This window comes from Mytilus edulis, chromosome 5 (assembly GCF_963676685.1).
Source record: "Mytilus edulis chromosome 5, xbMytEdul2.2, whole genome shotgun sequence".
NCBI lineage: Eukaryota > Metazoa > Mollusca > Bivalvia > Mytilida > Mytilidae > Mytilus > Mytilus edulis.
Window position 1 is genome coordinate 43,156,053 of NC_092348.1, and position 17,791 is coordinate 43,173,843.

At 33.2% G+C, this 17,791-nt stretch overlaps 1 protein-coding gene across 1 annotated transcript; it reads right to left on the minus strand.

The window, feature by feature from the left end:
* Positions 1-361: 361 nt before the first annotated feature.
* Positions 362-12,426, minus strand: LOC139523729 (perlucin-like protein). Its single transcript, XM_071317978.1, has 6 exons — positions 12,321-12,426; positions 8,629-8,771; positions 8,155-8,267; positions 5,958-6,039; positions 1,953-2,188; positions 362-451 (listed from the first exon to the last, which is right to left on the minus strand). The coding sequence occupies exons 2-6, from the start codon at positions 8,759-8,761 to the stop codon at positions 422-424; spliced, it is 594 nt and encodes a 197-aa protein (XP_071174079.1). The 5' UTR covers positions 8,762-8,771; positions 12,321-12,426; the 3' UTR covers positions 362-421.
* Positions 12,427-17,791: the final 5,365 nt, after the last annotated feature.

Sequence of the window (17,791 nt, forward strand, 5' to 3'; positions counted from 1 at the left end):
TTATGAACTGTTACCTCATTTTGAAGTCCCAGAGTATTGTATATTACTTTTTTGTATACTTTTCCTTCGTTCAGTGAGGCAATAACAAAACAATATATTCGACGTCGCTTTTAAGGGGCGATATTGCGATCATAAATTATGTAGTTTGATTAATATTCTTTATGTGAAGACACTCTTTATTTTTTCATTTGTACTAGCATGTCATAGTTTTCAGTACTCCCTCAACTTCAACAAAACTTTTCGAGTACTTACTACACCAGTGTTTTAATTTCATATTGTCATCATGCTGATTTGTAAAAATGACCCTTAGGTGGTATGTATACTAGTTATGTTAATGAAATTAAAAGAATATTTCCTTTTGTTTGAATTGTTTTAATGAAACAAACAATATAATGTATCTTCCACTGTCTACTTGATTTTCTCATCCATTGAACGGAAGGCAGTTCGACCCCTGTAAAAAAAAGAACAGATATAGTAAGTCTTCATATATTTTTATAATAAATTAATTGCAGTTGTGTCATGTGTAAAGTAGAGTAAAGTAAGGTAAAGTCATCTTTAATAACAAGGAGCATGAGCTCTTTAACCAACTTATATTTAATAATACAAACATACAAGTAATACAGGTGTAATACCACTATTGCTTTTCCCCTATTAGTCTTTGTTAAATCTACATACAGACGAAAATGTATGTTCATTTTTAAATGATAATTTAGTTTGAGTTGATCTTAGTTTGAACATTTCTAGATATAAATTGGAGAATGTTCACGAAGGGTTAAAATTGGCCCTAAATTTTTGACGTTTTTAAAATCGGGCCAATAAATTACAAATTTTGTATAGAAATACTTGTGACAATACTATTAATATAAAATATATTTTATTGGCACCTTATTTTTAAATTTATGGCATTAAAATCAGAAAGAGCATATCATAGGGAACATGTGTACTAAGTTTCATGTGGATTAGACTTCCACTTCATCAAAAACAGCCTCGACCAAAAACTTTAACCTGAAGCGGGAAGAACGGACGGACGAACAGACGAACGAACAGACGAACGAACAGACGGACGAACAAACGGATCAACAGACAAGAAAACATAATGCCCCTCTACTATCGGAGGTGGGGCATAAACCAACATACCAGAAAACATAATACCCTCTACTATCGTAGATGGGGCATAAAAAAAAAACACCAAACAAATGGACAGCAACTGTCATATTCCTGACTTGGTACATGTATTTTCTTTTGTAGAAATGATGGAGTTAAGCAGGTTTTATAGCGCTAAACATCTCACTTGTTTGACAGTCGCATCTGTGAAAATCGAAATGAGACTACACACAAAATAATATTCCCTGTTATCCCACCCTTGAAAAAAGACTGCATAAAATAACATTCCCTGTTTTCGATGTATCAACACTATGAAAAGTTACTGCATCCAATTACATTATTTAGTATCAATACCATGAACATTAATTGCATACAATAACATGCCCTGTTTCAATGTATCAACACCATGAGAAGTACTGCTTCAAATTACATTTTCTGTTATCAACACCGCGAAAAATACTGCTTCAAATTACATTCTCTGTTATCAACACCATGCACAATGAATGCATAAAAACACACTCGCTGTACCAACATCATGGCAAATGTCAGTTTAAAAAAAAAGAAAGAAGATAGAAAATGGAAAAGCAAAGACCACAAGTGAAACATGAAAAGAATGTGACATTGAAGGTGGGTTAAAATATATCAGTCACTTATTGTCTAAATAGCGTATTTACTTACATGTAGAGATTTGAAATGAATATTTCCTTAATAATGTTGCACATGTTGCAGTAAATTAAAACATAAATATCGATAAATAACAATTACATCAAAAAATTATGGGCATAAGAAAAGAAGTAAACAGATGTTGGTTTGAAAATGAGAGCAGTCTTGTATAATTATAAACTTACATGTGAACACTCACAGATATACCCCATTCCATGTAGGTGACATGGAGCATCATTCCATTGATACTGATGTTCTGACCAAAAATGAGCACAGTGTTCATTATTTCCACCATTATCCGGTTGTCCTGGAAGCCACTGAGAAAAGCGAACTTTAGAAGAGTCATGAACCCATCTCCAGTGTCCTTCATTTTGAAAGTTTGCCGCACCCATCCAATATCCAAAATAGTGCTTAACCGATTCTGTTATTTCGGAATAATAATAACAAGACGAGTTATAAAAAATGGTTGTTTTATAAACGACCAACAAACAATCATGTTAAGTTATGCAAATCAAAATGCACTCATACCTAAAACAGTGTAAGCTACAAGAATTTCGAACAATACAAACGTTTTTATAATGATTTACCAACAACACCGTTCTTAATTCACAGTGTAGATACTATTCTGTACGCTATCCGGAAGTCGCGATTTTCGAAGCGATGATTTCCAACTGGCTAACACAACGGTTTTGCCTACGGTGACTTTTCTCATCATTTGTTTACACCTATATCAATAAAGTGCTTTGAACATCTTCAAGGTATGTATAGCATCATAAATATGTGTAACTGTAACAAAAACATGCACTAGAACATAAAATATACGTGTGCATCATACCAACTTGATAGAAAAAAGTGAAATCGATGGACAATTTTGCTCTCGTAGTACAAAGCAAATAATCTTTTATTGCAAACATTTGCATCAGTTTACAGTTAAATATATACTGTTTCAATATTCTCTTCGTATTTAAGTAGAATATTCGTATTTCCCATAAAAAAATATGTTTTCCTTGAGGATCCCAAAATAAATTACTGTACGATAAGTCTATAACTGACTGTATTCTAGAAGCGATTTCAATTTTTTTGACTGTATGACCAGTCGTGATTTTGAAGGAAAAAAAAACAACGGCAATTTGAAGGTATATACGTGTCTATGTGATATTATGAACTGTCCAGGGAACTGTAACGTGTAATATCTTTCATCAGACAATATAAATATAGTTCTGATGATTTTTGTAGACTGCAAAATAATTGTATTTTTGTTCCGTCAGTCTTATTTAAAATCAAATGCCTAAAAAGCAATACATTATTTGCTTGTGGACTTTGTAATAGTGTATCGTTGCAGTTATCTGTTTAGCTATTACATTTTTAAAGACTATTTACACCGTCCGCCGTTGACCAATTGATGATAACATAAATCAAGCTTGTCTCTTTCAAAATAACAAAAAAATGCATAAAGAAAGCTTTGCGAAGGGGGATAATTCATGTGATATAATTTGGGTAAGTTTACAGAAATCATTACCTGTATCAATAACGAATAAATTTAAAATGAAAAGGATATTATCATTTTTCTTTAAAAAGCGATTTCTGGGTTAATCCATATATATTTCATTGTACTTATTGCATTTGTTAATTGCGTGATAACTTGTGAAAATGATAATAATTTGCTTATGCACTGGTCCGAGAACACAGTTATTTCGTAGTGGATTTCTTTTAGACAATAAATTCAAATTAAAAAAATCGAACCTGCTCTTTCTCAAAAAGATTTTTACAGTGTAGTGTACTACCAGTGAGACAAATAATATCAAAATTATAGAAACTTCTACCAGCTCTAACTCAAAATATTGACAATTCTGTGTTAAGGGGGTGTAAAAGTCAGTTTGACAGCTTCAGACGTGATAAAATTTGACCTTTTTGAACTGGACCAAATCACTACTTAACATAAAGATTCAGCACCCAAATTTTCTTAACATGTAAATACATCCCCCTACTTAATATTTCATGCATTTGATATCAAGAAATAAATTTGGAAAGTGTATCAAATAAAACATGCAAGTTATACACTGTTTACACTAGGGACTATAAAACCAAAGACAACGAAAACCAAAGGACGATAACTGTGTCCTTGGACCTACTGTCACCCTTTTTAACAGGATTTTCCACAGAAAAATTGGTTGGTAGGTTGAAGGTTGGTGCGACCATTAAAACGTTTAAACCCGCTGTACTAAAACTTTAAAATAAGTTGGGAATTGAATTGAGAGTCATACCACATCTTCTTATTTATATTATTTTGGTGATGTTAGAATGCTGCCAAACATTGTCCATGCCCTTTACTCATGAACCGTTCAATCAAAGCTTTTAAAATTTTAATTTCTCGTTACTGATGCCAAAATGGAGATTAAGTTTGATACTGACGATTTCGACTGTTCTGATCATGAGGTATGCTTCTTGGAAGATTTAAAAATGGTGTTTCCAGTCGTGTCCGTGCGTTTTTTTAATATACGGTAAGTTTAGAAGAGTTGCGTATAGTAAATGGGTACCACCCAATAAGGTAGTTGAAAAGGCCTTATCACGGAAAGAGAAAACAGTGATTTTTTTTCTTCGAAAAATCAAAATAAGAGGTGCACAATTGAATAAAATGATAAAGAATCTAAAAAAGATTCATTAAGTTAAGTGTCTGAAGGAATTTGTGGATATAAAATAGGTACGCCCAATATAAGGCTATGGCAAAGTCCGTATTTTAGATATAGAAACATAAAAAATATTTTCACCAAAAATTCGAAATAGAAGGTGCATAATGCTTTAATTGATAAAAAATGGAGCAATTTCAGAAGACTTTGATAATTGGTTTAGGAAGTGTTGGAAATACCTGATGGGTGCCCCATATAATGCAAAGTCCGTATCTTATATAAAGAAACCCCATACAAGATGTTTACTAAAATTTGAAATAGACGGTGCACAATGCAGTCATTATCATTTATGATAAGGAATCCGAGTAAGATTTAATTAATAGTCATATCAGTGACGGATCCAAAAAAAGGGGATCCGGCGGTTTGAAACCTTTTTTTAACTATCAATGAATTTGTATGGGAACATATATTTGGAATCCCCCTTTCTCCTGGGTTGGACCCTCTCTCCATTTAAAAATGGCTGGAAACCCCATTGTATATTAAGTAGTTTATGAGGAGATGCGGTTACAAAAACGGCGAAACATATTGTACCGGTCCAACGAACGAACGGAAAGACGAACATTATTATCATTATAAACCACCGCTTTACAAAGGGGTGTACAATTGGGGATCAAAGAGACAGCTCTACTTCCAAAACAAAGTGAATGAACTGTGATCAATTATAGGCTACAGTACGGCCTTGAATGTGTGCAAATACATGCATTTTTATATAACAATTAAATCTGTGTGTTTGTACAATTTTAAGTATAACGGTGGACAGTTCTGAAACTTATACACACAAGCAGTAAGTCGAGTACACCGTATTAAGGTAAACATGTTTCATAAGTTTTCAGTATGTGAATTTATTGAAATATATTTGTGTTATTTAGAAAAATGCCACCTTCTTATGTATCGTAAATAACTTTGAAATCACCACTAGAATACAGTGAAATAAAGACTGATCATACAGTTTCAAAATGTACATGCGAGACTGATCGTACAGTGAGAAATTCAAACAAGTGTAATTTTCTTATTTCTGGCTTCAAAGATCTTGTTGAAATTTTTACCACCATTTGAAATATACTTCATTTAGTTAATTAAGTCTGGTGTTTACGTTAATTTGTACACTAAGAGGGTAAAAAGATTGTTTTTAGGTTCACAGACTGACTTTCCTTAGTGATGCACTTGAAAATATATTGATTAAGGCAAAGATACGAATAATGAATGTGTTAAATTTAATTCTTAACCATTTGAGAAAACCGATGTCAGCTGAATTAATCATTATAAGCAATGTACAGATGATCAACTTACCATTTAATTCAGTATATCCATCAAATTTAAAATGCGATCCAAAAAGTTCTCGCTTCGAAAATCGCGACTTCCGGATAGCGTACAGAATAGTATCTACACTGTGTAATTGGGATTCGGATTATCATCTACTTTTTTTAAATCCTACTTTATTTTGATATGTGTATAACAAACCTGATTGTGTTCCAAAATGTGTTTTATCAAAGATATACTTACTTTTGATCATGTCAACAACCCTAGAGTTTTCTGCTGAATCTGTAATCTTCACAAGGTAACCTTTCATGTTTTTACATTGTTTCTGGAATCACAACAATAGAACGTTATAACCTGGACAACAACAAAGCATGAACATCATGTTAACTCTAAACCCTAGTTTTAAATCGAAAATTCTGATTGTCAGTTAAACCAACGGTATAATCTATAATTTAAAAAAATGACAAAACGACAACCACTGAACAACAGGCGTATTGTTATGCGTTTACTTTTCTACATTGGCTAGAGGTATAGGGGGAGGGTTGAGATCCCAAAAACATGTTTAACCAAGCCGCAATTTTGCGCCTGTCCCAAGTCAGGAGCCTCCGGCCTTTGTTGGTCTTGTATGATTTTTAATTTTAGTTTCTTGTGTATAATTCGGAGTTTAGTATGACGTCCATTATCACTGTACTAGTATACATATTTTAGGGGCCAACTGAAGGACACCTACGGGTGCGGGAATTCTCGCTACATTGAAAACCCATTGGTGGCCTTCGGCTGTTGTCTGCTCTATGGTCGGGTTGTTGTCGCTTTGACACATTCCCCATTTCCTTTCTCCATTTTATCCTAACTAAGGACAGGTTAATAAAAATGCAGGGGTTTAAACAGTTTAACAGGCGCCAACCTTGAACATGACCCTAGACAGAAGTGAAACATTATACTATAAAAATACACGCTATAAAATATCAATTGTCAAGGATTAACTCGATAACGATTGCATGAATAAATTTTCTACTTGTCACATTATAGTTTTTTAATGCTTCTTCAGTTTTAGCCAATTTTCTGCGATATGGTAATTTCTTTTTATTTAAAGCTGCTAAAAATATTTAGGTGTTAGAATCATATAAGTATCGAGTTTTGTCAACAAAATGAAGTAGTTTCGACAGAGAAAAAAAATGTCTAACTCCTTCTTAATGTAAGAAAAGCGCTTGATTATTTTGAGCTCACTAGTTTCAAGAGAAAGTAAATGCTTGTGTAACGTGTAACCGGGCGGGGACGTCTGACTATGTTTATCCTCAGTTCGTACCAGTTTCCTGGGATTAGAAGAGCAATGCAAAATTTAAAAGTTAAACAGTTTACGTTATACTACTGAATATAAAACAAATACTAAGTACTACACAAAATGAACTACAACACCTATCAACTTAAACCGAACCTGGTAGATTGAAACAGTTTCCTTTCGTTTTTTACTTCTTTTAAACCAAATGTTTGGAACCAGGCTAAAACCTAGATTATAAAACTGGGCAGTTCGAAAGATACCAGAGGGACAGTCAAACTCATAGATTGAAAATAAAATGACAACACCATGGTTAAAAATGAAAAAAAGACAAAAGGACAAATAATAGTAAAGAAGACACAACACAGAAAACTGAAAATTAAGCAACCGGAACCCCATCAAATACTGGGGGCGATCTCATGTGCTCCAGAAGGGTATGCAGATCCTGCTCACATGTGGTACCCGTCGTGTTGCTTAGGTCATTTAAACTATGGAAACTTACGTATGAAAACTTATTGAAAAATATGTCTATAACTGTCGAATTTAATTTGGACAACCTGGCCTTACGGTCATAAAACTTTCGATTCAGTTTTTTGTACTCATACTCTAAAATCAACCAATCAAAATGTTGGATTTCATGTTTCGAGCATGATTTTTGTGCTCCGAACACTGAGCAAAGTTTTATGACTTCAAACCCTGTACTGAACCAAATTTTACTTTGTTTCACAAACCCTTCTGTTTGCCTTAAACTATTAACTTTCCAACCTCACGGATGTTGACTGTCGGCCGTCCTCGGTACAAATGACAACATTACGACGACTGTAGTTTTAGTCAACCTGGACTGGCTATACAGCCCTTGTACGGTCGTATGGCAACATTACTGAGAAGTTATGTACACTAGGAACACGGACTTCGAAGAGAGCATACTTGAAACAACTGTACAGGTAAAACGTCATATAGCAACCAAGAATAAATGGATGATTTGTGATGCCGTTTTTAATTATAAAAAGATCAAATGGGAAAATGCAAAGAGAAATGGGAAAATGCAAAGAGTAATTGGAAAATATATATCTGTAGAAATATTATAATATTCATAAACTGTATATTCATTACTCTTTAATAGTTTCCGCTGTTGAATTTATTAAAAGTTAAAAGTTTACATACAGCAGCATCATGCCATTTTCTTGTGTCCGGTGAAAAAAAGTAGCAGTGATTCTTGTATTTCTTCCAACCAGCTGGACACTCGTTTGAGTAAGAAGTACACTTGCAAGAATTGTCTGTTAAACAAATAAAGAAACATTCATAAGTTTATAAAAAAAACAACAATACTGTTATGAAGGGTTGTGTGCTAACAATGTGTATATGTTAAACTTGGCCACGTTCATCATGTGTCTGTTACAAGCTGAATACATTCTAAAAAAAAGTACACCCCTTTCTGATCAACATAAAAAAGGGTATAGTAGTAATCTAAATAAAAATTAAAACAACATAGAATTTCCTTAATTATTTTAAGTTAATGATAAAATTGAGAATATTCTTCAACTTCGTGCAAATGGAAATTCTGCTTGTTTTTGTTAAACATATTAATTGTTGTCAAGTTTCCATAGATTTATACCATACATGTACATATATATTTACCGTTTATCTTGTTTTCGAAGGATTCGAGTAAGGACCGCATTTCGGATATCATCGCTTTCTCTTTGGATCTGTCACATGTTGTTGTCTCGATTATAGAAATACAACACAGAACCAAAATTACAGACATGAACATCCTGTAAAAACTTAAAACATTTATGTACATTGATGCAAATTAAGGAATATATATTACTATCGTAAACCGACATGTTAACAGACATAAATTATTTGCTACCACAAATTAGGTGAGTCGTGAACTAACTGATATTTTTATGAAATAGGATTAATATATTTTTTACGATTTCATACTACTAGAAATTTATTATGATTTTAGAAATTCTGTTACTTACCACAACATATTAAAGGAATTGTCCTTTTTATGCCAATATTATTGATATTATTCATAAAAACACAGAAGATTGGCAAAGAACAGTAAAATCATCTCTTCTAGGAGTGGAAGGGGACGAAATCAGTTTACAAAATTGTTTTTTAAAATTGAATAGCTCAATTTTCAAGAACGGGTTTGAGTAATTTATATTAATGGTTGTATTTCGACAAATCATGTGTCAAGCAAAATACAATTCAATTCAAATTAATCAAGGGTTAATATGTTTTAATTTATTTGCAAAGTGTCAGATAGATTTGTATTAGGGTTGAATCAAGATATGAAAAATTTACAATGACAGATGATATGCACCATGAAATTTTAGCAGCCTGCGATTAAAGTTTTGTTTTAATTAATTTATTGATAACCGTATACTTCTGTCCCATTTTTCCTTCCTTCAAGTTCTTTACTCACGACAATACATCATTTTAAGGTGGATTAAAGGTTAACATTCTTTAATCGATTTCCAAAACTCAAGGTGAATAAATTCATGGTAAATAGACATCATAAAATTAATAGAGACAGATAAAACTGCATAAAAAACAAACAAATGAAACTTGCAAATCGAATAAATCTACGTCAAAAGTTTCAGAAAACCCTCTATGACGTCGTGGTAGTGTAACGTCATGTTGTAGGAACATCGTGCGCAACATTTTGTTGAAATAGTTGGATATTGTATTGCATGCCTATTTGTCCCGCAGCTCTTCGCGGTTCGGGTAAAGACTAGCTTTAATGAAAGTATGTGATTAAATTTATAGCTTTTTGCAGTGGCAAATATTTCATACATTCAAGGAAAGAGAACCAATTAGATAATTTGTCCAATACCAGAGATAATATTTAACGTTCCGAAAAGATATTCTGACAATGGTATTTTATTTCAAATTAAAAATTTTATAAGTATAGAACGCGGTATGTTGTCAATGCGAAAACTCTCCATCCGAGATGAAGTGGCGTAGAAGTTTAACCGCTAAGCGACCATATGTCATCACATAAGGCTTTCAACAATGGTTGATTAATTGATTGTTGGTTGCTTAACGTCAATGGCAAATATGTCATGCATTTTCTGGACGAGAACAAGTTACAATTATACATACAATAGTTTGGTCTTATAATAGAGGCAATCCGGGATAAAGGTCGGGGATTTTTTTACAGCCACTAAAAAATGATGGTAAATTGAACAGGGACAGACGTTTTGTATTGCAACTTGTCACTTACAGACCCCGTAAAGAGTTATTGCAAGGGGTCTTACCGTGTATAGAGTGTAACACTCTCAACACGAGGCATCGATTTTTATCGTACCCATTCTGACCGGACGTGGCTGTAAACTTGTACATCATGCACAGCCAAACGGACGCCCTACTTTTGTAAGTGTTTTACTGCCAATCGGAAGAAAATCAAGTGACCATATTTATATTCTCCAGTTACCTTTGGGGTGCTTTAAACAATGAGAAAAGCACATACCGCAAATCATGCTATGAAAGGCATTGAAAGAAAAATAGAAAATAATTCAAAATAGGAAGTAAATAGCGAGATGTACATTAAACAGCAAACGAAAACAAATATAATATACAGCAGCAAACAACAAGTCATGTATATGTCAAAACCAGATTTTTTTAAAAAGAAAGAGATAAGAATTTTTATACTTCTAAAATATATAGATTAGTAATTTAAAAAAAAATGTAGACATGTTGTGTAATAAAACATATTATATCGCCAGTCATAAATCATACTTAAAAATTCCAAAGATCTTTTAGAGTACATACAATCTAACTCTCTTTCATCTTGTAACAGTATTAAAACATTTGACTTTTCTACTCTTTATACTAGTATTCCACATTCCAAACTAAAAGACAAATTGAAAGAGTTGGTATTGCTTTGCTTCGTAAAACAGAATGGCCAACGTAGATACAAGTATCTTGTCTTAGGGAGGGATAAATCCTACTTTGTAAAGGATCACTCTGATTCGAACAAAAAATTCTCTGAAACTGATATTATCAAGATGCTTGATTTCTTGATTGACAACATATTAGTTAAACAGACTGTCGGCATTCCAAAGGGAACAAACTGTGTCCCTTTACTTGCCGACTTGTTTCTTTATTGTTATGAGGCTGACTTCTTGCAGGAACTTCTTAGGAAGAAAAATAAGAAGTTAGCAATATCCTTAAACTCTACTTTCCGCTATATAGATGATGTTCTCTCTCTAAATAATTCAAAATTTGGTGACTATGTGGAACGCATCTATCCTATCAAGCTAGAGATAAAGGATACTACAGATACAGTTAAGTCGGCCTCATATCTTGACTTACATCTAGAAATTGACAATGAGGGTCGGTTGAAAACAAAACTTTACGACAAAAGAGATGATTTCAGCTTTCCAATTGTGAACTTTCCATTTCTAAGTAGCAACATTCCAGCAGCACCTGCATACGGGGTATATATCTCCCAATTGATACGATATTCCCGTGTTTGCATTTTCTATCATGATTTTCTTGATAGAGGGTTGCTGCTCATAAGGAAGTTATTAAACCAAGAGTTCCAAATGGTAAAGTTGAAATCATCCCTTCGTAAATTTTACGGACGCCATCACGAGTTGGTTGACCGTTATGAAATAGCCGTTTCACAAATGATATCGGATATGTTCCTTACGTCGTAACTACAATCCCCTTCCCTTTCATGAATGTGACCTACCGAATTAGACTATTTACCGGATTTGTTATCACATAAGCAACACGACGGGTGCTGCATGTGGAGCAGGATCTGCTTACCCTTCCGGAGCACCTGAGATCACCCCTATTTTTTTGGTGGGGTTCGTGTTGTTTATTCTTTAGTTTTCTATGTTGTGTCGTGTGTGCTGTTGTTTGTTTGTCTTTTTCATTTTTAGCCATGGCGTTGTCAGTTTGTTTTAGATTTATGAGTCTGACTGTCCCTTTGGTATCTTTCGTCCCTCTCTTAATTGATTGACCTGTATTTGTATCTCGTATGTGGTTAAAAACGTCCGTTACAATTGAAATTCAACCAATGACCCAACGTTATTTTCATTTTTTGGTGCGAACAATATAGTTACCTATTATCCTTCAAACTCTTAACCGGCTTATTAGAATAAGGCAAATCTAAATGAATTTTCATATGTGTAACTTAAAGCAACTTATTTCAGATGAAGTACACATATGAAGGAAACGGACATGAAAGTACAGATATAATTTTATGGTTGTATTATGTTCGAATTTTCGGTAATCATTCTTATATAATAGACTAAAATTTAATTGAAAATAAAAAAAAATATGAATAGGAACTAATTTGTAAAACATACCTTATAAGAAAATATGATCTAAAACAAAACTTTTTTCTGACTATCTGTCAGTGACTATTTTACTAAGAAATAGGAATAAAGTAACCTTTTCATTGTAACATGCAATGTATGTAATTTCACTGGAATCATGAGCTGTTACCATATTGTGTTACGGTTATACAATGCATGATCCATACCATTTTTTCGATTTTTTATTTACATTGGTTGCATTTTTCTTTTCTGATAATGTTCTAAAACTAACGCTTTTAACTTAGATGTTAGATAAAAAAAAGGTTAAGCCAATTTTCTTCATTTTTCAATCTTTGATTCAAACCGACTGTGAGTAGGGTGATGTCCGACTGGCGTATGGGCGACCGGAGGGAAACAGGTGCCCATGACTTGTGTATTCAAATATCTCCTCATTATTCAACCCAGATCCCCGAAACTTTACATATAGATTGCTCTGGAAGTCGTACATCGGATATTTTAGAATTGTTAGAGGAAGTCCTTTCTAAATTTAACAGACCTTGGAACTTAATCATTATTCAGAAATAAATTATAAAAGAGGTATATGGTGTTGTGTAATCATCTCCTAAAGTTGCTTTCCAAATCCCTGAATTAGAAATAAATATGTATAATTGCCAATGAATCATCTCTTCACAAGAGACAAATGACACAGAAATTAACCACTATAATATGTCTACACGGCTTCATCAAGGAGCAGAGCAAAACACAACACGGCAATACACGACAACCACTGAATCACATACTCCTCACTTGGGACAGCCACATATAGATTGGTCGGAGTTATATAGGTTAGCGAACGCCAAACCCTCCTCTAAATCCTGAGCCAGTGGTGCCTCGGAATAATACAAGAGCTGAACAAAATAATAAACAAACAAAACATATGGTCGTGACCGGTTACTTGTACTTCCAAACAACAAAAAGACAGTTAGCACAGTTACTGACAGTTAGTTCAAAGCCAACAGCCACTATTAAGATCTAAGATCTAACCCTGCATGAAGAATGGACATTTGTTTAAGTTGTGCGCATAGACCTGCTGTTATGCAATTTTGCTAATTTTCCAATATTTGGAACTTAGACCTTATGTAGCAAAATTTATTAAAGAAAGTACAAGTTTTATGCATGTAATCAACTACTACATGTATTACAGTTTTCAAACCAGATGCTATAACATTCGCAGGAAGATTGCAAATATTATGAAGTGGTGCACCTGCATGCTCTTATATCATTCTAGTAGAATTTGAACGGTTCAATGTTCAGACGAATTATACAGATGTATTTCCAGCCTTGTGTCACCATCACTGCTGGTGATTCGATGGATAAAATATATTGAAGAGTCGTCACTGGTTCAGACATACTTATAATATAAATATTTATTGTGACTGCATCATTAATTTGTAGGATCCTTAACAATAGATAATTTAGCTTATCTATATCAATTTCATCTGCATGCCTTATTTATCATGTACTGTGTTTCGACGCTAGATTAAAATTGTCGAGGAAAGGTAACACCCGGCCACCGAAAGCTTTATTATTGTAGAGCCTAGGTGTTCGAGGGGTCTAGCGTGACCGGATACAGTGCAAGGCGATTTGGTGCCACGATAACTTTGTAGCAAGAATTCTAATACTGGCGAGGGAAGAACAAAAAATTCGCAAAAGGGCTTTGCTTTAAACACTTTCTTGCATGGGAAAATCACAACAAGAACTTAAAAAGTCAGATTTATTTAATAAAGGATACGGTAGTTATGTAGATATAGTTCAAGGCAGAAACCTGCAAGCGTCATCAATGATTGATAAACGTAACCAGCATGCGTCAATGACTAAATATGGTAATCAAAAAGCGTCAATGATTAAGTACGGTAATAAAAATGCGTCAATGAGTAATTACGGTAATCAAAATGCGTCAATGACTTAGTACATGTACTGTGACTAACATTCTTTTATGATGCACAGTAAACATCATACGTCAATGGTTTAGTACAGGTATTCTAACCAACATGCATCAATGACTTAGTGCAGTAACCCACATACGTCAATGGTTTAGTACAGTAGCCCATATACGTCAATGATTTAATACAGTAACTCACATATATATGTCAATGATTTAGGACAGTAATCAACATGAAGCAATGGTTTAGCACAGTTACATGCGTCAATGATTAGGTACTGTAACCAATATGCGTCATGTGCAATAACCAACATAAGTCAATGGTTTGGTACTTTCACCAACATGCGTCAATGACTAAGCACAGTAACCAATATGCGTGCGTCATGTGCAATGATTGTGTACAGTTACAACATGTGTTATTGATTTTGTACAGTAATCAGCAGGTGTCAATCCTTCAATTCAGTAACGAACATGAACCAATGATTTAGTTCAGTAACCAATATATGCCATGTGCAATAACTTAGCACAGTTAACAACATGCCTCGATGTTAGATTTAGTACAGTAATCATTATGCGTCATACATGTATGTAATGATTTATTACAGTAACCTACATACGTCAAAAAATTAGTACAGTAATCAACATCCATCAAATGCAATGATTTAGCACAGTGACATGCGTCAATAATTTAGCACAGTAATATGCGTTAATGATTTAGCACAGTAACATGCGTCAAAGATTTAGCACAGTAACATGAGAAAATTAATAATCACAGTAACATGCGTCAATCATTCAGTAAAATGATCAATATGTGTACGTCATGTGCCATGATTTTGTACAGCAAAAACATGCGCTATTGAAATGGTAAAGCGTCATCATCATTATCATGTATTTCAATCATTTAGTACAGTAACTATTATGCGTCATACATGTATGTAATAATTTAGTACAGTAACAAATATGCGACAATGATTTATACTTTATAAATTTCATAGATATAAGAAGATGAGGTATGAGTGCCAATGAGACAACTCTCCATCTACGTCACAATTTATAAAATGTAAATCACTATAATAGGTCAAAGTACGGTCTTCAATACGGAACATTGACTCGCACTGAACAGCAAACAACATACAGTACATACGTCAATAATTTGGTTAAGTAAGCAACATACGTAAATGATTTAGTGACTAATTTAGGATTTTAAAAATGAAACGAATAAATAGTGTTTGGAAAGAAAAATGTATGACTTTGAATAGAAATTAAGTTAACTTGTAACATAAATTGTATTTTTTTCTTTTGATGTTTTAATGAAATGATTTGATCAATAAGTGCGTTGAGAGAAAACCATGGTATACTATCACCAGGCTCAGCTAGCAGCCACTCGCTAGCAGCCACTAAGCTTACAGCCAGTTTTCGGATATGTCTATGAACCGAAAAATTGCATTAGATTCAAACGTACTCATTTTTTTTTAATTTATATATGACCAATATATGATAAGTGTTTAATATAAAATAAAGCAGTCGGAGAACTATTCGATGATTTGAAAAATATCTAGTCCTGTTAATTAATTTGAGACAATAGTAATCGATGTTAATATACCAAACAGCGTGCTCCCCGCTTTTAATTTTAATAGTCATTAACACATGACATGGGTAAAATCTCTTTGTTCTTACTGTGCTATAATCCTGATAATGCACAGCAAAGGTGTGCATTAACTACCTCAGATAAATTGCACAGTTCAAATCTATTTTTACCTTTAGTAGCGATTCCTTGATTTTGAAACGGGCGTTATTCTATCAAATTAAAAATATATATATCACCGAGTGTAGCGAGACTAAAAACAATTTGACGACTTTAAGGCAAAACACGATACTGTGTCCAATCCTAGGGTTAACGATATGTTCGTCGTATATTTTTATAAGAGACAAATCTGTTTTAACGAAACACTATAATTCTGAAGCAGTATATATCGCTTACTTTTGATTTGACGAAAGGTTTATTTTTTGTACACAAAGTATGGTGGGCAAGGAAATTATTTATTATCTATCAAATAAAAAATAGAAAAAAGAAAAAAGTATTGCCGTAGAACACTTTTTATTAACATTTCCGTAAGGGTGGGGTAGGGTGTCAACTTTGAACCTAATTTAAAAAAAAAAAATTAAGCGTAAGCACATCTTGAATTTTTTCTCAAGTAAACCTTACCTATTTAGCTTCAAATTGCACCTAGTGGTGAAAAAAGTATTGCCGTAGAACATTTTTTATTTACATTTCCGTAAGGGTGAGGTAAGGAGTTCTTTTAACCGATAAATTCAGCAACCCTTACCGTTATGTTGATGATAGTTTTTCGTGTAATTAAGAATGGTTTCAGTATACTGGCGAAATTTTCCAAAAAGAACCCACTTTAGATAAATCAAATCATGCTTAACGATTGTTATAAATGTCCATTTCTAGATTAATATATTTCAGTTTTACAAGGGAAACTCAGCACTTAAAGTTATGACAAAAGGGACAATTATTGTTTCCTATTGTTTATTTTCCCATTTTAGGTGGTGAGGTTCTTTTGCCACCACTTTACGGTGTTTATATTTCACAACTAGCTATAGTTTTCTATCCCCGTGTCTGTTCTGACGTATTAAAAAAAATAACGAAAGTTATCTATGTATTACTGCCATGGATATTGTTATCACAAGCTACTTAAACCTTTATTAAATTCTTTCATAGATATAAAGATTTGGTTTTGATCCAGGGTGTGCTTACGCTTAGATTTTTTTTAAAAATTAGGTCCAAAGTTGGGGGTCGGACACCCTACCCCACCCTTACGGAAATGTTAATAAAAAATGTTCTACGGCAATATTTTTTTTTTCCTTTTTTTTTGATAGATAATAAATAATTTTCGTGCCCACCATACTTTGTGTACAAAAAATACACCTTTCGTCTAATCAAAAGTAAGCGATATCCACTGCTTCAGAATTATAATGTTTCGTTAAAACAGATTTGTCTCATTAAGAAATATCAATGCACGAGTGCAACTTTCTTTTCGTGTCAAGCAGAACAATTATAACTTTTCAGGAACTATTTAACAGGATGTTGGGAATATGGAAAGCTGTTTGACACAATGTCACAAAATTAATTGATGATTTCAATGTCAATTCCCTGTTACAAACATTTTTGTAAGCATTTCAATAATTTTATTACATATTTACGATTCTATGTACACTTAAAACTATTGACTATTAAAATTAAAAGCGGGGAGCACGCTGTTTGGTATATTAACATCGATTTCTATTGTCTCAAATTAATAAACAGGACTATATATTTTTCAAATCATCGAATAGTTCTCCGACTGCTTTATTATATATTAAACACTTATCATATATTTACGGAAGCCGATAAGGGCCATTAAAAAACAAATAAAAAAAATTGTGTCGTAATTACGACATAGCATGTCGTAATTTCGACATAACATGTCGTTATTACAACATCGCTATGTCGTAATTGCCAAGAGACTAAATGACACAGAAATTAACAACTATAGGTCATCATAATGCCCCCAAAAATTAGAAAAGCCCCCGCATA

Excerpts from the sequence above, each read along its gene's own strand:
- LOC139523729 (XM_071317978.1), bottom strand. The coding sequence starts at position 8,761 with ATGTTCATGTCTGTAATTTTGGTTCTGTGTTGTATTTCTATAATCGAG. Across the intron at positions 8,268-8,628 it reads CTTCGAAAACAAGATAAACG|ACAATTCTTGCAAGTGTACT; the intron begins GTAAATATATAT and ends TTTGTTTAACAG. Across the intron at positions 452-1,952 it reads ATATCTGTGAGTGTTCACAT|GGGTCGAACTGCCTTCCGTT; the intron begins GTAAGTTTATAA and ends TTTTTTTTACAG.